Genomic DNA, 20,000 nt, shown 5'->3' with positions numbered 1-20,000 from the left:
AGTGGGTCTAACCGAGGGATAGGGAGACCGGAACTGTGCACAGTGCTCCGAGTGTGGTCTAACCGAGGGATACGGAGACCGGAACTGTGCACGGTGCTCCGAGTGTGGTCTAACCGAGGGATACGGAGACCGGAACTGTGCACGGTGCTCCGAGTGTGGTCTAACCGAGGGATACGGAGACCGGAACTGTGTATGGTGCTCCGAGTGTGGTCTAACCGAGGGATACGGAGACCGGAACTGTGCACGGTGCTCCGAGTGTGGTCTAACCGAGGGGATACGGAGACTGGAACTGTGCACAGTGCTCCGAGTGTGGTCTAACCGATGGGGGTTACGGAGACCGGAACTGTGCACGGTGCTCCGAGTGTGGTCTAACCGAGGGATAGGGAGACCGGAACTGTGCACAGTGCTCCGAGTGTGGTCTAACCGAGGGATACGGAGACCGGAACTGTGCACGGTGCTCCGAGTGTGGTCTAACCGAGGGATACGGAGACCGGAACTGTGCACGGTGCTCCGAGTGTGGTCTAACCGAGGGATACGGAGACCGGAACTGTGTATGGTGCTCCGAGTGTGGTCTAACCGAGGGATACGGAGACCGGAACTGTGCACGGTGCTCCGAGTGTGGTCTAACCGAGGGGATACGGAGACTGGAACTGTGCACAGTGCTCCGAGTGTGGTCTAACCGAGGGGATACGGAGACTGGAACTGTGCACAGTGCTCCGAGTGTGGTCTAACCGATGGGGGTTACGGAGACCGGAACTGTGCACGGTGTTTTACAGAAGATGAACATAATTTCTCTGCTTTTATTTTCAGTACCTCAAACATTACTCCTAAAAAGGCATTCGCAGCTTTGCAAATTGACCACGATGATCAAGTGTCAATGTGTGAGTGGCACTGCTCCCCACGTAGCCCAAGTTACTAACCCACAGAGTGCCCAGGAAGTATGTTTTATATTCATTCGCGGGATGTGGGCGTCGCTGGCTGGGCCCAGCATTTATTGCCCGTCCCTAGTTGCCCCTTGAGAAGGTGGTGGTGAGCCGCCTTCTTAAGTAATTGAGGCCCTGGTCCCATTTGGGGCCTACAGTAGCCAGACTCTCTAAACTTGAGAGAGAGAGAGAGAGGGAGTGACAGAGACTGTTGTCTCCCTCTCTGGCCCCAGCTCGAGGAGTAGCAGCCAATGTCAGCAAGATATTCAACCCTGGGAGCATCACGGGTGAACTCTACACCGATATATCACCGTGAACTCAGTCAAATCTCCCCTGCAGGCTCCACAGCAACACTAACCAGACATCGAGACATCTGAAGAGCCATCAGGGAGAGGTGACCCAACACTCGGACAAAGAGGTCGGATTTAAGGAGTGTCTTAAAGGAGGAGAGAGAGGAAGAGAGAGACAGAGCGAGAGAGACAGACAGAGAGACATTGAGTGAGAGAGAGAGAGAGAGAGAGACAGAGAGAGAGAGAGGAGGAGAGGTTTAGGGAGGGAATTCCAGAGCTCAGGGCCCCCCAGGCAGCTGAAGGCCCGGCCGCCAATGGCGGAGCGATGGGAATCGGGGGGATGATCAAGAGGCCGGAATTGGAGGAGCGCAGAGATCTCGGAGGGTTGTAGGAGGGTTACAGAGATAGGGAGGGTTGTAGGGGCTGGAGGAGGTTACAGAGATAGGGAGGGTTGTAGGGGCTGGAGGAGGTTACAGAGATAGGGAGGGGTGTAGGGGCTGGAGGAGGTTACAGAGATAGGGAGGGTTGTAGGGGCTGGAGGTGGTTACAGAGATAGGGAGGATGTAGGGGCTGGAGGAGGTTACAGAGATAGGGAGGGTTGTAGGGTCTGGAGGAGGTTACAGAGATAGGGAGGGTTGTAGGGGCTGGAGGAGGTTACAGAGATAGGGAGGGTTGTAGGGTCTGGAGGAGGTTACAGAGATAGGGAGGGTTGTAGGGGTTGAAGGAGGTTACAGAGATAGGGAGGGTTGTAGGGGCTGGAGGAGGTTACAGAGATAGGGAGGGTTGTAGGGGCTGGAGGAGGTTACAGAGATAGGGAGGGTTGTAGGGGCTGGAGGAGGTTACAGTGATAGGGAGGGTTGTAGAGGCTGGAGGAGGTTACAGAGATAGGGAGGATTGTAGGGGTTGGAGGAGGTTACAGAGATAGGGAGGGTTGTAGGGGCTGGAGGAGGTTACAGAGATAGGGAGGATTGTAGGGGCTGGAGGAGGTTACAGAGATAGGGAGGGTTGTAGGGGCTGGAGGAGGTTACAGAGATAGGGAGGATTGTAGGGGCTGGAGGAGGTTACAGAGATAGGGAGGGTTGTAGGGGCTGGAGGAGGTTACAGAGATAGGGAGGGGTGTAGGGGCTGGAGGAGGTTACATAGATAGGGAGGTGTTACTGGACCGGGAGCCAGTGTGGGTCAGTGAGCACAGGGGGTGACGGGTGAAGGGGACTCGGTGTGAGTTCGGACAGGGGGGTCAGCGGAGTTCTGGATGAGCTGAGGTTTACGGAGGGAGGGATGTGGGAGAGGAGTGAGGGGAGCGAGGGAATAATGGAGATGAGAATGGGGAAAGGCACATTGGGCTGATGACTGACTGAATTCCCACATTTCACACATTGGTCCTGAGGCCAAAGCAGCCATATAAACACTGTGGCTACAAGAGCAGGTCAGAGGCTGGGATTCCTGCGGAGAGTAACTCACCTCCTGACTCCCCCAAAGCCTGTCCACCATCTACAAGGCACAAGTCAGGAGTGTGATGGAATACTCTCCACTTGCCTGGATGAGTGCAGCTCCCACAACACTCAAGAAGCTCGACACCGTCCGGGACAAAGCAGCCCCGCTCGATCGGCACCCCATCCACAAACATTCACTCCCTCCGCCACCGACGCACAGGGGCAGCAGTGTGTGTACCATCTACAAGATGCACTGCAGCAACTCGCCAAGGCTCCTTCGACAGCGCCGCCCAAACCCACCACCTCTACCGTCTAGAAGGACAAGGGCAGCAGACACATGGGGAACAGCACCACCTGCAAGTTCCCCTCCGAGCCCCACACTCACCATCCCGACTTGGGAATATATCGGCCGTTCCTTCACTGTCGCTGGGTCCAAATCCTGGAACTCCCTCCCTAACAGCACGGTGGGTGTACCTACACCACACGGGGGCTGCAGCGGCTCAAGAAGGCGGCTCACCCCCCACCTTCTCAAGGGGCAGTTAGGGATGGGCAATAAATGCTGGGCCCAGCCAGCGACGCCCACATCCCATGAACGGATAAAAGAACGAGTTTGTGGAGGACGTGCAGCCTTAGGAACAGTCAGAATGTTCTAGAAGCTGAACCGAGCGACTCGGTCAAATCACCCACTTTTAGGTCTAAATCCTGAGGGGTGAAAGCCCAGTTTGTGTCACTTTTGGCCTCATAACTTCACCCTCGGAGTCCCCCAGGTCTCGTTCCGGTCAATCTACGTTGCGTCTTGTCGACACAGGGGTGGGACAAGATGGACGCCCTGTCGCGCCCTTGCTCCAGGCAATAACTCGGTTTGATGTCTCCCCGCAGATGTTCCAGGAAACTGGAGTGTGTCCGTCACCAGGAAGCCAATCACTGGCTGCGGTTCTACGACGCGAACGGCCAGTGCCTCTCCGTGCAGAGCAAGATCCCGGCCAACCTGAGCAGGGAGGAGCAGGCGGAGGTAGGCCCCGTCTCCGTGGCAACCCTGCGGCGCGATCGCGGTACCCCCCTCCCTCGGAGCCCAGCAGCACCCGGTCAGGACAGGTACAGCACGGGGTTAGATACAGAGTAAAGCTCCCTCTACACCGTCCCCATCAAACACTCCCAGGACAGGTACAGCACGGGGTTAGATACAGAGTAAAGCTCCCTCTACACCGTCCCCATCAAACACTCCCAGGACAGGTACAGCACGGGGTTAGATACAGAGTAAAGCTCCCTCTACACCGTCCCCATCAAACACTCCCAGGACAGGTACAGCACGGGGTTAGATACAGAGTAAAGCTCCCTCTACACTGTCCCCATCAAACACTCCCAGGACAGGTACAGCACGGGGTTAGATACAGAGTAAAGCTCCCTCTACACCGTCCCCATCAAACACTCCCAGGACAGGTACAGCACGGGGTTAGATACAGAGTAAAGCTCCCTCTACACCGTCCCCATCAAACACTCCCAGGACAGGTACAGCACGGGGTTAGATACAGAGTAAAGCTCCCTCTACACTGTCCCCATCAAACACTCCCAGGACAGGTACAGCACGGGGTTAGATACAGAGTGAAGCTCCCTCTACACCATCCCCATCAAACACTCCCAGGATAGGTACAGCACGGGGTTAGATACAGAGTAAAGCTCCCTCTACACCGTCCCCATCAAACACTCCCAGGACAGGTACAGCACGGGGTTAGATACAGAGTAAAGCTCCCTCTACACCGTCCCCATCAAACACTCCCAGGACAGGTACAGCACGGGGTTAGATACAGAGTAAAGCTCCCTCTACCGTCCCCATCAAACACTCCCAGAACAGGTACAGCCTAACCCTAACCCCAGCCCCTACAACCCTGCCTATCTCTGTAACCTCCTCTAGTCTACAAACCCTCCCTATCTCTGTAACCTCTAGTCTCCAAACCCTCCCTATCTCTGTAACCTCCTCCAGCCCCTACAACCCTCCCTATCTCTGTAACCTCCTCCAGCCCCTAAAACCCTCCCTATCTCTGTAACCTCCTCCAACCCCTACACCCCTCCCTATCTCTGTAACCTCCTCCAGCCCCTACACCCCTCCCTATCTCTGTAACCTCCTCCAACCCCTACACCCCTCCCTATCTCTGTAACCTCCTCCAGCCCCTACAACCCTCTCTATCTCTGTAACCTCCTCCAGTCCCTAAAACCCTCCCTATCTCTGTAATCTCCTCCAGCCCTAACACCCCTCCCTATCTCTGTAACCTCCTCCAGCCCCTACACCCCTCCCTATCTCTGTAACCTCCTCCAGCCCCTACAACCCTCCCTATCTCTGTAACCTCCTCCAGACCCTACGACCCTCCCTATCTCTGTAACCTCCTCCAGCCCCTACAACCCTCCCTATCTCTGTAACCCACTCCAGCCCCTACACCCCTCCCTATCTCTGTAACCTCCTCCAGCCCCTACAACCCTCCCTATCTCTGTAACCTCCTCCAGCCTCTACGACCCTCCCTATCTCTGTAACCTCCTCCAGCCCCTACAACCCTCCCTATCTCTGTAACCCACTCCAGCCCCTACACCCCTCCCTATCTCTGTAACCTCCTCCAGCCCCTACACCCCTCCCTATCTCTGTAACCTCCTCCAGCCCCTACACCCCTCCCTATCTCTGTAACCTCCTCCAGCCCCTACACCCCTCCCTATCTCTGTAACCTCCTCCAGCCCCTACAACCCTCCCTATCTCTGTAACCTCCTCCAGCCCCTACAACCCTCCCTATCTCTGTAACCTCCTCCAGCCCCTACACCCCTCCCTATCTCTGTAACCTCCTCCAGCCCCTACACCCCTCCCTATCTCTGTAACCTCCTCCAGCCCCTACAACCCTCCCTATCTCTGTAACCTCCTCCAGCCCCTACAACCCTCCCTATCTCTGTAACCTCCTCCAGCCCCTACAACCCCTCCCTATCTCTGTAACCTCCTCTAGCCCCTACAACCCTCCCTATCTCTGTAACCTCCTCCAGCCCCTACAACCCTCTCTATCTCTGTAACCTCTTCCAGCCCCTACAACCCTCCCTATCTCTGTAACCTCCTCCAGCCCCCTACAGCCCTCCCTATCTCTGTAACCCACTCCAGCCCCTACACCCCTCCCTATCTCTGTAACCTCCTCCAGCCCCTACACTCCTCCCTATCTCTGTAAACCTCCTCCAGCCCCTACAACCCTCTCTATCTCTGTAACCTCCTCCAGCCCCCTACAGCCCTCCCTATCTCTGTAACCCACTCCAGCCCCTACACCCCTCCCTATCTCTGTAACCTCCTCCAGCCCCTACACTCCTCCCTATCTCTGTAACCTCCTCCAGCCCCTACAACCCTCCCTATCTCTGTAACCTCCTCCAGCCCCTACAACCCTCCCTATCTCTGTAACCTCCTCTAGCCCCTACAACCCTCCCTATCTCTGTAACCTCCTCCAGCCCCTACAACCCTCTCTATCTCTGTAACCTCTTCCAGCCCCTACAACCCTCCCTATCTCTGTAACCTCCTCCAGCCCCCTACAGCCCTCCCTATCTCTGTAACCCACTCCAGCCCCTACACCCCTCCCTATCTCTGTAACCTCCTCCAGCCCCTACACTCCTCCCTATCTCTGTAACCTCCTCCAGCCCCTACAACCCTCCCTATCTCTGTAACCTCCTCCAGCCCCCTACAGCCCTCCCTATCTCTGTAACCTCCTCCAGCTGTGTCTCTCTCTCTCTGTCTCTCTTTCCCTCTGTCTCTCTCTCTCTTTCTGTCTCCCTCTCTGTCTCTCTCTGTGTCTCTCTCTCCGTCTCTGTCTCTCTTTCTCTCTCTATCTCCCTGTCACTCTCTCTCCTCCTTTAAGACGATCCTGACCATCTCCATCTTTGACTGAGTTTTTGATCACTTGCTCCAGTATCTCCCCGTGTCCGGGGATCTGGTTTTAATTTACATCGTTCCCGTGAGGAGCTGCCGGGCGTGTTCCTGTTCAGACTCCTGTCTTGTTGTGAGGGTTAGAGTGAGGATCCCAGTGGACCATCGGACATTCGAGCTGACCTCTCTATCCCACTCCAATTCCAGGTGACGCTGACCCTTGACCGGCTTCCCAACCTCAAGCCCGGGGAAGGATTGAAATGTTCGTTTGGTGAAGAGGTCACCCCGGCCGTCATTGTGGGCAAGCAGCTGACCTGCTGGTCCCCCAGCCCCGAGAGACTGCCCGGCAACGACCCTGGCAAAGGTGAGAGGTCACGGGGTCAACCGGAGGGAGGGGGCGAGAGACCGAGGCCCCTGTTTGGGGCCGAGAGTCCGTCGAAAGTGCTGAGAGGGCAGTGTGGCCGGACTCTCCGTCCCAAGGGGAATAGTCAGTGTGGCCGGACTCTCAGTCCCGAGGGGAATGGTCAGTGTGTCCGGACTCTCAGCCCCGAGGGGAATGGTCAGTGTGGCCAGACTCTCAGCCCCGTGGGGAATGGTCAGTGTGGCTGGACTCTCCGTCCCGAGGGGAATGGTCAGTGTGGCCGGACTCTCAGCCCCGTGGGGAATGGTCAGTGTGGCTGGACTCTCCGTCCCGAAGGGAACGGTCAGTGTGGCCGGACTCTCCGTCCTGAGGGGAATAGTCAGTGTGGCCGGACTCTCCGTCTTGAGGGGAATGGTCAGTGTGTCCGGACTCTCAGCCCCGTGGGGAATGGTCAGTGTGGCTGGACTCTCCGTCCCGAGGGGAATGGTCAGTGTGGCCGGACTCTCCATCCCGAGGGGAACGGTCAGTGTGGCCGGACTCTCAGCCCCGTGGGGAATGGTCAGTGTGGCTGGACTCTCCGTCCCGAGGGGAATGGTCAGTGTGGCCGGACTCTCCGTTCCTGAGGGGAATGGTCAGTGTGTCCGGACTCTCCGTCCTGAGGGGAATGGTCAGTGTGTCCGGACTCTCAGCCCCGAGGGGAGTGGTCATTGTGTCCGGACTCTCAGCCCCGTGGGGAATGGTCAGTGTGTCCGGACTCTCAGTCCCGAGGGGGAATGGTCAGTGTGACCGGACTCACAGCCCCGAGGGGAATGGTCAGTGTGACCGGACTCTCAGCCCCGAGGGGAATGGTCAGTGTGACCAGACTCTCGGTCCTGAGGGGAATGGTCAGTGTGTCTGGACTCTCGGTCCCGAGGGGGAACGGTCAGTGTGTTCGGACTCTCAGTCCCGTGGGGAATGGTCAGTGGTGTGTCCGGATTCTCGGTCCCGTGGGGGAATGGTCAGTGGTGTGTCCGGACTCTCAGCCCCGAGGGGAATGGTCAGTGTGTCCGGACTCTCAGTCCCGAGGGGGAATTGTCAGTGTGTCCGGACTCTCTGTCCCGAGGGGGAATGGTCAGTGGTGTGTCCGGACTCTCAGTCCTGAGGGGGAATGGTCAGTGTCTCCGGACTCTCAGTCCCGAGGGGAATGGTCAGTGGTGTGTCCGGACTCTCAGTCCCGTGGGGGAATGGTCAGTGTGTCCGGACTCTCAGTCCCGAGGGGGAATGGTCAGTGTGTCCGGACTCTCTGTCCGGAGGGGAATGGTCAGTGTGTCTGGACTCTCAGTCCCGTGGGGGATTGGCCGGTGTGTCCGGACTCTCCGTCCCGAGGGGGAATGGTCAGTGTGTCCGGACTCTCAGTCCCGAGGGGGAATGGTCAGTGGTGTGTCTGGACTCTCAGTCCCGTGGGGGAATGGTCAGTGGTGTGTCCGGACTCTCAGTCCCGAGGGGGAATGGTCAGTGTGTCCGGACTCTCAGCCCATTGGGGAATGGTCAGTGTGTCCGGACTGTCAGCCCCGAGGGGGAATGGTCAGTGTGTCCGGACTCTCAGCCCCGAGGGGGAATGGTCAGTGTGTCTGGACTCTCAGTGCCGAGGGGGAATGGTCAGTGTGTCCGGACTCTCCGTCCCGAGGGGAATGGTCAGTGTGTCTGGATTCTCAGTCCCGAGGGGGAATGGTCAGTGGTGTGTCCGGACTCTCAGCCCCGAGGGGAATGGTCAGTGTGTCCGGACTCTCAGTCCCGAGGGGGAATGGTCAGTGGTGTGTCCGGACTCTCTGTCCCGAGGGGAATGGTCAGTGCTGTGTCTGGACTCTCCGTCCCGAGGGGGAATGGTCAGTGTGTCTGGACTCTCAGTCCCGAGGGGGAATGGTCAGTGTGTCCGGACTCTCCGTCCCGAGGGGAATGGTCAGTGTGTCTGGACTCTCAGTCCCGAGGGGGAATGGTCAGTGGTGTGTCCGGACTCTCTGTCCCGAGGGGAATGGTCAGTGCTGTGTCTGGACTCTCCGTCCCGAGGGGGAATGGTCAGTGTGTCCGGACTCTCAGCCCCGAGGGGGAACGGTCAGTGTGTCCGGACTCTCTGTCCCGAGGGGAATGGTCAGTGCTGTGTCTGGACTCTCCGTCCCGAGGGGGAATGGTCAGTGTGTCTGGACTCTCCGTCCCGAGGGGGAATGGTCAGTGGTGTGTCCGGACTCTCCGTCCCGAGGGGGAATGGTCAGTGTGTCCGGACTCTCCGTCCCGAGGGGGAACGGTCAGTGTGTCCGGAGCGGGGTTACACTGAGCCTCGGCCTTGCCGGTGTTGTTAATGCTGTTTGTTTCTCTCGGTCAGGTGCTGTGAGGATGGAATTGGCCGTTCGTTTCGCTGACGTGACTGTCGTGTCCACAGAGTTTGTTTTCTACGACTGCAGCGCGATGACCAACCTGCACCCGCTCTCCCCGTACGGTCACTTCACCCTGTCTGCACACACACAGCTAGGCGAGGGCCAGGCTCCATCTGCGGCCTACTGCAGCTGAATCGCCCTTTCACCCTGTTGTGTCCCCTCGGGGGGGGTGGGGGGTTTTGGGTGGGGGTGGGGGGTGTGTGTAGGTGACCGGGTTCTGGGGGAGGGGGGACAGAGAACGACCTGACCCTCGGGACCCTGTCCAGTGAGAGTTGCTGGAACACACGGTGTGGGAGCGGAAACAGCTCAGGAGCTGAGAACCTGTCCACAGAGAATATATCCTCTCGGCTCTGACTGACTGACACAGCTCCCGTCACCCTCCTACCCCCTCCTACCCCCTCAACCCTCCCTATCTCTGTAACCTCCTCCAGCCCCTACATCCCTCCCTATCTCTGTAACCTCCTCCAGCCCCTACAACCCTCCCTATCTCTGTAACCTCCTCCAGTCCCCTACAACCCTCCCTATCTCTGTAACCTCCTCCAGCCCCTACACCCCCTCCCTATCTCTGTAACCTCCTCCAGCCCCTACAACCCTCCCTATCTCTGTAACCTCCTCCAGCCCCTACACCCCTCCCTATCGCTGTAACCTCCACCAGCCCCCTACAACCCTCCCTATCTCTGTAACCTCCTCCAGCCCCTACAACCCTCCCTATCCCCCACCAGTGTTACACAGCATATCTGAAACAGAAACAGGCCATTCGGCCACTCTGCTCCGTGCTGGTCATTCTGCTCCACACCTGCCTTCTCCCACCATCCCCCCCATGTCCTTCTATCCCTTTCCCCCTCATGCGTGTATCCAGCCTCCCCCCTTAAACACATCGACACGATTCACCTCCACCCCTCCCTGCGGGAGTGAGTTCCACATTCTCCCCGCTTTCTGGGTCAAGACGTTTCTCCTGAATTCCCCCCTCGATTGGATTTATTAGGGACTGTCTTATATCGATGGCCCCTAGTTCTGGTCTCTCCTCCCACAAGTGGAAACATCTTCTCTACGTCGACCCTATCGAAACCCCCTCCGTCATTTTAAAGAGCTCGATCAGGTCACCCCCTCTGTTCTAGGGTCAAGAGCCCCGGCCTGTTCCATCTTCCCCGATTGGATTAGCGCCGCTGTTCACCAAGTGGGATCGGCTGTCGAAATGCGACTTGTTTTTTATTTATATACATTCACGGGACGTGGGCCCAGCATTTATTGCCCCATCCCTAATCGCCCTCGTCCAGAGGGGGCACTTAAGAGTCGACCACACGGCTGTGGGGGTCTGGAGTCACGTGTAGGCTAGACCGGGTAAGGAGGGCAGGATTCCCTCCCCTGAACGGGGCACTTAGTGACCCAGGTGGGGTTTCACAACAATCGACACTGGTTTCACGGTCATTATTAGACTTTTAATTGAACTTAAATTCCACCCTTTGCTAAGGTGGGGCTCGAACCCGGGTCCCCAGGTCATTAGGTAGGTTTCCTCTGGATTACTAGTCTAGTGACAACAGCACATCGCCACCGATGGTCAGTGTTTCCACATTCTTTAGGGAGGATGTACCCTGACTGGGAGGTGAGGGCCGGGGGTGAATAGCTGGGGGTCCCACCTTCTCTCCCGGTTTAACTCTGCCCTGTTCAACCTCCGCAGGTGTCAGGCGTGCGTTACCAGCGCCTGGAGCTGTAAATGGTGCGCGCGTCAACATCGCTGCCTGGACAATGCGGCCTGTGGATCAGAGGTCACCCTCTTCAACCAGAACGTGAGTGCGGCTGGGAACAATTTAACTCCCTCGGGGGGGTGTCCGTTTCAAGGTGACAGCGCCCGCACTGTCGGGAGGGTCAGCGCTGAGGGAGCGCCCGCACTGTCGGGAGGGTCAGCGCTGAGGGAGCGCCCGCACTGTCGGAGGGTCAGCGCTGAGGGAGCGCCCGCACTGTCGGAGGGTCAGTGCTGAGGGAGCGCCTGCACTGTCGGAGGGTCAGCGCTGAGGGAGTGCCGCACTGTCGGAGGGTCGGTGCTGAGGGAGCGCCGCACTGTCGGAGGGTCGGTGCTGAGGGAGCGCCGCACTGTCGGAGGGTCAGTGCTGAGGGAGTGCCCGCACTGTCGGAGGGTCAGCGCTGAGGGAGCGCCCGCACTGTCGGAGGGTCAGCGCTGAGGGAGCGCCGAACTGTCGGAGGGTCAGTGCTGAGGGAGCGCCCGCACTGTTGGAGGGTCAGTGCTGAGGGAGTGTCGCAATGTCGGAGGGTCAGTGCTGAGGGAGCGCCGCACTGTGGGAGGGTCGGTGCTGAGGGAGCGCCACACTGTCGGAGGGTCAGTGCTGAGGGAGCGCCCGCACTGTGGGAGGGTCGGTGCTGAGGGAGAGCCGCGCTGTTGGAGGGTCAGTACTAAGGGAGCGCCGCACTGTCGGAGGGTCAGTACTGAGGGAGCGCCCGCACTGTCGGAGGGTCAGCGCTGAGGGAGCGCCCGCACTGTCGGAGGGTCAGCGCTGAGAGAGCGTTGCACTGTCGGAGGGTCAGCGCTGAGGGAGCGCCACACTGTCGGAGGGTCAGTGCTGAGGGAGCGCCACACTGTCGGAGGGTCAGTACTGAGGGAGCGCCGCACTGTCGGAGGGGCTCCCTCGAGACTTTGAGTCTGGAAAATGAATTTACAGAACTCCTTGGTGAGGAGAAGCCAGGAGAGAGAGAGAGGCTATTGGAGGGTCAAAAACTAAGCCCGTGATTTGGAAATCCTTTTTGAGGAGTATTATTGGCTGTAAGACTGTCAGATAATGGCTGATTGAGAAGGTGAGGCACTGTGATGATGGACATGTCAGCTGGCCAATGACAGCAGTGTTGGGTGGGGCAGGAGGTCATGTGACCAATCCTGCAGACCAACCTGACATAATTGAATTCCCATGTCCCCTATACAGGATTGTAGGAGCGCCAGGGGCAAGTGATGGGATGGAGATGGATGAAGAGACCGAGTAAGAGTCCCTGCCTCCAGCAGGGGGTGTCGAATGTGGCTGAGTATGATTGCCGCTCCCTCTGTACTGACCTGTCACTCTCTCCCTGCCCTCAGGACCATGAGGCTGCGATGAGCGGGCCTGACCATTGCCCCTACGTAGAGTGGATGGAGGGGTCAACGCTGATTCCTGTGGGCCACGAGAGAGCTCTGAAGCTGATTGGGTGGAACCTGGACCTATTGGAAGTGAGTCTCTGTCGGCGGGGGTGGTGCGGAACATTCCAGAAGCAGCATGATGCCAGCCTCCCCCCACCCACCATTCCCGTGGCCCTTTACGTGTTACACCTTACGATTTCTGTGTCCTCTTCCGTAACCATTCTGAACCTGATGACGCTGTGATCGCTATTCGCCTAAGGCTCCCCACTGTCCAAATATTTCCCACTTCCGCCACCTCATTCTCCAGAACGGGTTCCTTTTCCATTGGGCTGGAAAAACATGGATCTAGGAAGGTTTCTGGTATGCATTTAAGGCCTCCTCCTCTTAACTCTTTACATTCATATTTTCCAAAAGTTACATTAATATCACTAATGATTACCTCAGTCCTAAACTCTGGAATTACCTCACTAAACCCCTTCGCCTCTGTTTCCCCCTTTAGTCTGGCCCTTAATACAGAGAAACATCAACAATTTCCTTTTTCTACAGAGCAAGGACCTAGAATATCAGTGCGTCCTCGAAATGGAGAACTATCTGTTGAAATTGAAAGCAGATGTACAGAGAGATACACAGCATCCTGGAATGTACAATATAACCTGTCAGGCAGAAAAGGTACAATCTGAGATTCGGGTAGGAATAAACACAAGGAGAACAGGCCCTGTGAGTGAGTTACAGACTGGAATCTAATCGAGGGGTTCGGGGGGGGTTTATATATAGAATAACAGATACCCGGGAGTGAGTTACAGACTGGAATCTAATCGAGGGGTTCGGGGGGGGTTTATATATAGAATAACAGATACCCAGGAGTGAGTTACAGACTGGAATCTAATCGAGGGGTTCGGGGGGGGCTTATATATAGAATAACAGATACCCGGGAGTGAGTTACAGACTGGAATCTAATCGAAGGGTTCGGGGGGGGTTTATATATAGAATAACAGATACCCAGGAGTGAGTTACAGACTGGAATCTAATCGAGGGGTTCGGGGTGGTTTATATATAGAATAACAGATACCCGGGAGTGAGTTACAGACTGGAATCTAATCGAGGGGTTCGGTGGGGTTTATATATAGAATAACAGATACCCGGGAGTGAGTTACAGACTGGAATCTAATCGAGGGGCTCGGGGGGGTTTATATATAGAATAACAGATACCCGGGAGTGAGTTACAGACTGGAATCTAATCGAGGGGTTCGGGGGGTTTATATATAGAATAACAGATACCCGGGAGTGAGTTACAGACTGGAATCTAATCGAGGGGTTCGGGGGGTTTATATATAGAATAACAGATACCCGGGAGTGAGTTACTGGGATTGAATCTTGCCTGAGTATTTCTGACTCTGTCTGTTCTTCCTGCACAGTTTCACTATTCAGCTGCGAGGATGGAATATGAAGTCAGTGTTTATGTCCAGACAGGAGGGTCAACCAGAATTGACAGTCGGACAGAGTTGAAAGGTAAGGGGAGGGTTCCTTCATACTGGGACCAGGGTGTGAATTTTCAGACCTGTCGGAGGGTCAGTACTGAGGGAGCGCTGCACTGTGGGAGGGTCAGTACTGAGGGAGCGCCGCACTGTGGGAGGGTCAGTGCTGAGGGAGCGCCGCACTGTCGGAGGGTCAGTGCTGAGGGAGCGCCGCACTGTCAGAGGGTCAGTACTGAGGGAGCGCCGCACTGTGGGAGGGTCAGTACTGAGGGAGCGCCGCACTGTCGGAGGGTCAGTACTGAGGGAGCGCCGCACTGTCGGAGGGTCAGTACTGAGGGAGCGCCGCACTGTCGGAGGGTCAGTGCTGAGGGAGCGCCGCACTGTCGGAGGGTCAGTACTGAGGGAGCGCCGCACTGTCGGAGGGTCAGTGCTGAGGGAGCGCCGCACTGTGGGAGGGTCAGTGCTGAGGGAGCGCCGCACTGTCGGAGGGTCAGTGCTGAGGGAGCGCCGCACTGTCGGAGGGTCAGTGCTGAGGGAGCGCTGCACTGTCGGAGGGTCAGTGCTGAGGGAGCACCGCACTGTCAGAGGGTCAGTGCTGAGGGAGCGCCGCACTGTCAGAGGGTCAGTGCTGAGGGAGCGCCGCACTGTGGGAGGGTCAGTGCTGAGGGAGCGCCGCACCGTCGGAGGGTCAGTGCTGAGGGAGCACCGCACTGTCGGAGGGTCAGTGCTGAGGGAGCGCTGCATGTCAGAGGGTCAGTACTGAGGGAGCGCCGCACTGTCGGAGGGCCAGTGGTCAGTACTGAGGGAGCGCCGCACTGTCGGAGGGTCAGTGCTGAGGGATCGCCGCACTGTCGGAGGGTCAGTGCTGAGGGAGCGCCGCACTGTCGGAAGGTCAGTGCTGAGGGATCGCCGCACTGTCGGAGGGTCAGTGCTGAGGGAGCGCCGCACTGTCGGAGGGTCAGTGCTGAGGGATCGCCGCACTGTCGGAGGGTCAGTGCTGAGGGAGCGCCGCACTGTCGGAGGGTCAGTGCTGAGGGAGCGCCGCACTGTCGGAGGGTCAGTGCTGAGGGAGCGCTGCACTGTCGGAGGGTCAGTGCTGAGGGAGCACCGCACTGTCAGAGGGTCAGTGCTGAGGGAGCGCCGCACTGTCAGAGGGTCAGTGCTGAGGGAGCGCCGCACTGTGGGAGGGTCAGTGCTGAGGGAGCGCCGCACCGTCGGAGGGTCAGTGCTGAGGGAGCACCGCACTGTCGGAGGGTCAGTGCTGAGGGAGCGCTGCATGTCAGAGGGTCAGTACTGAGGGAGCGCCGCACTGTCGGAGGGCCAGTGGTCAGTACTGAGGGAGCGCCGCACTGTCGGAGGGTCAGTGCTGAGGGATCGCCGCACTGTCGGAGGGTCAGTGCTGAGGGAGCGCCGCACTGTCGGAAGGTCAGTGCTGAGGGATCGCCGCACTGTCGGAGGGTCAGTGCTGAGGGAGCGCCGCACTGTCGGAGGGTCAGTGCTGAGGGAGCGCCGCACTGTCGGAGGGTCAGTACTGAGGGAGCGCCGCACTGTCGGAGGGCCAGTGGTCAGTACTGAGGGAGCGCCGCACTGTCGGAGGGTGGGTATTGGGAAAGATTGCCGCGCCCTTTTGCCTCCACCACCTCCCCCAGACAGTGACCCTCTGTGCTTCTGTCTCCCGCAGTCACCCTCTACGACTGCGCCATCGGCCAATCGGACTGCAGCCGCTGCCAGGTGACCGACGGCAGGCTGGGCTGTGTGTGGTGCGGAGGAGAGGTGCCTGCCTGCATGTACCGGGAGTCCTGCCCAGCGCAGGTGGTACAGAGCTGCCCCCTCCCCAGGATCGAGCAGGTGAGCGCGGAGCGGGTTCGAAGCATCGTTGGAGCCGAGCGGACTATTCGACTGCGGGGGGCGTCACAGCCCTGCCCCGATCTCAGGAAACGGGTGGCAGGGGCGTGGGCCGTCCAGCCCAGTGCCAACAGGTTCCCCTCCTACCTCGGCTGCCCACCCACCCCTTCCTTGTACCCGTTAAAAAACCTCTCGGTCCGGGCTGGAGAAGTGCAGGGATCCGCCGACCCTCTGAGCGAGGGAGTTCCTCCTCACCCCAGGACCGCACCCCCCCACCCACCCTCCGGTGAACATCGGCCTGTCCTACTCGATCTGTCCCTTGTTGGCCGGCCTCCTTGTCACTGTCGTCAGGAAAAGGGGGCAAAGAGGGTGTCGTCGCGGTAATGTCACTGGGCTAGCGATCCAGGGGGCCCAGGCTGATGCCCTGAGAGGGTTGGGGGGGGGGTGGGGTGGGGGGGGGGGGGGGGTGGCACGGGTTCAAATCCCTCCCCGGCCGCCGCTGGTGGAATCTAAATTCAATGAATAAAACCTGGGCTTGGACGCCAGTTTCAGTCACAGGCTCTATCATCGATCGTTGTAAAAAAAAAACCCATCTGGTTCACTCACGCCCCTTTAGGGAGGGAAATCTGCCGTCCTTACCCGGTCTGGCCTACACATGACTCCAGACCCCGCAGCCACTTAACTGCAACCCCCACCCCCCACCTCCGAAATGTGGCCCCCAGCCACAGACACTCGAGTTCAAGAGGCAATTAGGGACGGGTAACAAAAGGCCAGTCCCGGCCAGTGACGCCCACATGAAAATCTCCAGCAACCCTCCCTTGCACTCGCCTCTCCTCCCCCACCACTAGATACAGAAACCGGAACTTGGACACAATACCCCTCCACCGAAATGTACAAATTAGGAGCAAGAGGAGGCCATTCAGCCCCCTTGAGCCTTGCTCCCCCATTCAATAAGATCATGGCTGATCGGACTGTCACCTCACCCCCCGGTAACCTCTCACCCCCTTGTTAATCAGGAATCTATCCACCTCCACCTTCAAAATACTCAAAGACTCTGCTTCCACCGCCTTTTGAGGAAGAGAGTTCCAAAGACTCTCGACCCTCGGGGAGAATAAATTTCTCCTCGTCTCTGTCTTAAATGGGCGACCCCTTATTTTTAAACAGTGACCCCCTAGTTCTAGATTCTCCCACAAGAGGAAACATCCTCTCCACATCCACCCTGTCCCTCAGGATCTTCAGTCGAGTCGCCTCTTACTCTTCCAAACTCCAGCGATACAATCCCAGCTACTCCATCTTCACTCCTGTACTCAGACTCCCCCCTCTCGATGATGGCCGACACACCACTCGCCTTCCCAATCGCCGGCTGCCCCTGCATTCGATGTCGGGACCACCCGTCGGCAGTAGGGGAGACCATGGTCGAGCTACAGGGCGGCAAGAATCTGCTCCTACCCCACTGACCCTACCCCCTGTCAACCACCAGCCTCACCCACCCGGACAGGGGGTTCACTGGGCGCTGGCTCGGGGACCTCTCCGAATTCCTGTGTTTGGTTGTGAGTGCGGAGGGGGTTGTGGGGGGCGGGGGTGCTGCCAATGGGCGATGGGTGGTGGGTGGGGTGGTGGGTGGTGGTGGGGTGGGTGGGGAACACGTCTGGCCAATCCCGTGACCCTTCCCCTCGACGTGTCACCCAGGACAGTTAACAGATTGGCTCCCCCACTCGTCTCCCTCTATGGGTGGGGTAGGGGGTAGGGGGGATGGGGAAGGGTGGGTTGCGGGCTGGGGTTATCCGGGGCTCCAACAGTGATGGGCTCTCCCTCCTCTCCCTCCGCAGGTCTGGCCGCTCACAGCTCCGCCCGAGGGCGGGGTCGCACTCACCATCACCGGGACGGACCTGGGGCAGAGAGTGGCCGATATCGAGCACGGGGTAGAGGCAGCTGGCCTACCCTGCATCGTCGACCCCGCCAAATACCGAGCGTCCGCCAGGTGTGTGTGTGGGGGTCGGGAATAGCGGACGGACGCTGGACAAACTGTGTTCCTACAGCGCCTCCAAAACCTCCCCCAGCCAAAGGAGTCTGACAGGAGCAATTAACAAATAAAATCAGGTCCTGGAGCACAGGGGGAGATATCAGGGTCAGGAGAGCCAAGATTCAGTCTTAGGGGTCGGGTTTAAGGAGCGTCCTAAAGGAGGAGAGAGAGACACAGAGAGAGAGAGAGACAGAGAGAGAGAGAGAGACAGAGAGAGAGAGAGACAGAGAGAGAGAGAGACAGAGAGACACAGGGAGAGAGAGAGGGAGGTGGAGAGGTTTAGGGAGGGAATTCCAGAGCTCAGGGCCCCCCCCGAGGCAGCTGAAGGCCCGGCCGCCAATGGTGGAGCGATGGGAATCGGGGGATGGTCAAGAGGCCGGAATTGGAGGAGCGCAGAGATCTCGGAGGGTTGTAGGAGGGTTACAGAGAGAGGGAGGGTTGTAGGGGGCTGGAGGAGGTTACAGAGATAGGGAGGGGTGTAGGGGCTGGAGGAGGTTACAGAGATAGGGAGGGGTGTAGGGACTGGAGGAGGTTACAGAGATAGGGAGGGGTGTAGGGGCTGGAGGAGGTTACAGAGATAGGGAGGGTTGTAGGGGCTGGAGGAGGTTACAGAGATAGGGAGGGGTGTAGGGACTGGAGGAGGTTACAGAGATAGGGAGGGGTGTAGGGGCTGGAGGAGGTTACAGAGATAGGGAGGGGTGTAGGGCCTGGAGGAGGTTACAGAGATAGGGAGGGGTGTAGGGGCTGGAGGAGGTTACAGAGATAGGGAGGGGTGTAGGGGCTGGAGGAGGTTACAGAGATAGGGAGGGGTGTAGGGGCTGGTGGAGGTTACGGAGATAGGGAGGGGTGTAGGGGCTGGAGGAGGTTACAGAGATAGGGAGGGGTGTAGGGGCTGGTGGAGGTTACGGAGATAGGGAGGGTTGTAGGGGCTGGAGGAGGTTACAGAGATAGGGAGGGTTGTAGGGGCTGGAGGAGGTTACAGAGATAGGGAGGGGTGTAGGGGCTGGAGGAGGTTACAGAGATAGGGAGGGGTGTAGGGGCTGGTGGAGGTTACGGAGATAGGGAGGGTTGTAGGGGCTGGAGGAGGTTACAGAGATAGGGAGGGGTGTAGGGGCTGGAGGAGGTTACAGAGATAGGGAGGGGTGTAGGGACTGGAGGAGGTTACAGAGATAGGGAGGGTTGTAGGGGCTGGAGGAGGTTACAGAGATAGGGAGGGGTGTAGGGGCTGGTGGAGGTTACGGAGATAGGGAGGGGTGTAGGGGCTGGTGGAGGTTACGGAGATAGGGAGGGGTGTAGGGGCTGGAGGAGGTTATGGAGAGCGGGGGAGGTGAGATGGTGAGGATTTCAGACTGACTGTGTTGTGCTCCTGTGTCAGGATTGTGTGCCGGGTGTCCGCCAGCGACAGGGAGTTATCGGGACCGGTGAAGGTCACAGTGAGAGGCAGAGCCCCAGTAATCTCGAGCCACACATTCACATACCAGGTGGGTGTTTACATTACTGAGTTTCCATTGAGTGATCCCAACGCATTTCCCAAATTCCTTCCCAATATCTGGGTTCAAGGTTAACCAACTCCCAAACCCCTCAGAACCAATGAGGGTGTTTATTTGTCGTCCCCTCCCTGTTGGACTTTGGGAATCTCCGACAGTGCGGCGCTCCCTCAGCACTGACCCTCCGACAGTGCGGCGCTCCCTCAGCACTGACCCTCCGACAGTGCGGCTCACCCTCAGCACTGACCCTCCGACAGTGCGGCGCTCCCTCAGCACTGACCCTCCGACAGTGCGGCGCTCCCTCAGCACTGACCCTCCGACAGTGCGGCGCTCCCTCAGTACTGACCCTCCGACAGCGCGGCGCTCCCTCAGCACTGACCCTCCGACAGTGCGGCGCTCCCTCAGCACTGACCCTCCGACAGTGCGGCGCTCCCTCAGCACTGACCCTCCGACAGTGCGGCGCTCCCTCAGCACTGACCCTCCGACAGTGCGGCGCTCCCTCAGCACTGACCCTCCCACAGTGCGGCGCTCCCTCAGCACTGACCCTCCGACAGTGCGGCGCTCCCTCAGCACTGACCCTCCCACAGTGCGGCGCTCCCTCAGCACTGACCCTCCGACAGTGCGGCACTCCCTCAGCACTGACCCTCCGACAGTGCGGCACTCCCTCAGCACTGACCCTCCGACAGTGCGGCGCTCCCTCAGCACTGACCCTCCGACAGTGCGGCACTCCCTCAGCACTGACCCTCTGACAGTT

General features: G+C 58.5%; 1 protein-coding gene across 1 annotated transcript in view; it reads left to right on the top strand.

Annotated features, from left to right (window-relative positions):
• Positions 1-20,000, top strand: part of LOC144677936 (plexin-B3-like) — a gene marked incomplete at both ends in the record, with an annotated part of 25,481 nt that overhangs the window by 2,379 nt on the left and 3,102 nt on the right. The window contains 10 exons of the mRNA XM_078537905.1: positions 3,526-3,658; positions 6,731-6,887; positions 9,244-9,352; positions 10,974-11,082; positions 12,378-12,506; positions 12,963-13,085; positions 13,832-13,925; positions 15,573-15,739; positions 17,566-17,717; positions 19,135-19,240. Of these exons, the coding sequence (XP_078394031.1) occupies positions 3,526-3,658; positions 6,731-6,887; positions 9,244-9,352; positions 10,974-11,082; positions 12,378-12,506; positions 12,963-13,085; positions 13,832-13,925; positions 15,573-15,739; positions 17,566-17,717; positions 19,135-19,240 (1,279 nt within the window). The remainder of the gene's footprint in view (positions 1-3,525; positions 3,659-6,730; positions 6,888-9,243; positions 9,353-10,973; positions 11,083-12,377; positions 12,507-12,962; positions 13,086-13,831; positions 13,926-15,572; positions 15,740-17,565; positions 17,718-19,134; positions 19,241-20,000) is intronic.

The sequence above is a fragment of the Cetorhinus maximus genome, unplaced genomic scaffold (assembly GCF_964194155.1).
Source record: "Cetorhinus maximus unplaced genomic scaffold, sCetMax3.hap1.1 HAP1_SCAFFOLD_3308, whole genome shotgun sequence".
Lineage (NCBI taxonomy): Eukaryota > Metazoa > Chordata > Chondrichthyes > Lamniformes > Cetorhinidae > Cetorhinus > Cetorhinus maximus.
This window is presented reverse-complemented; position numbering and strand designations above follow the sequence as displayed.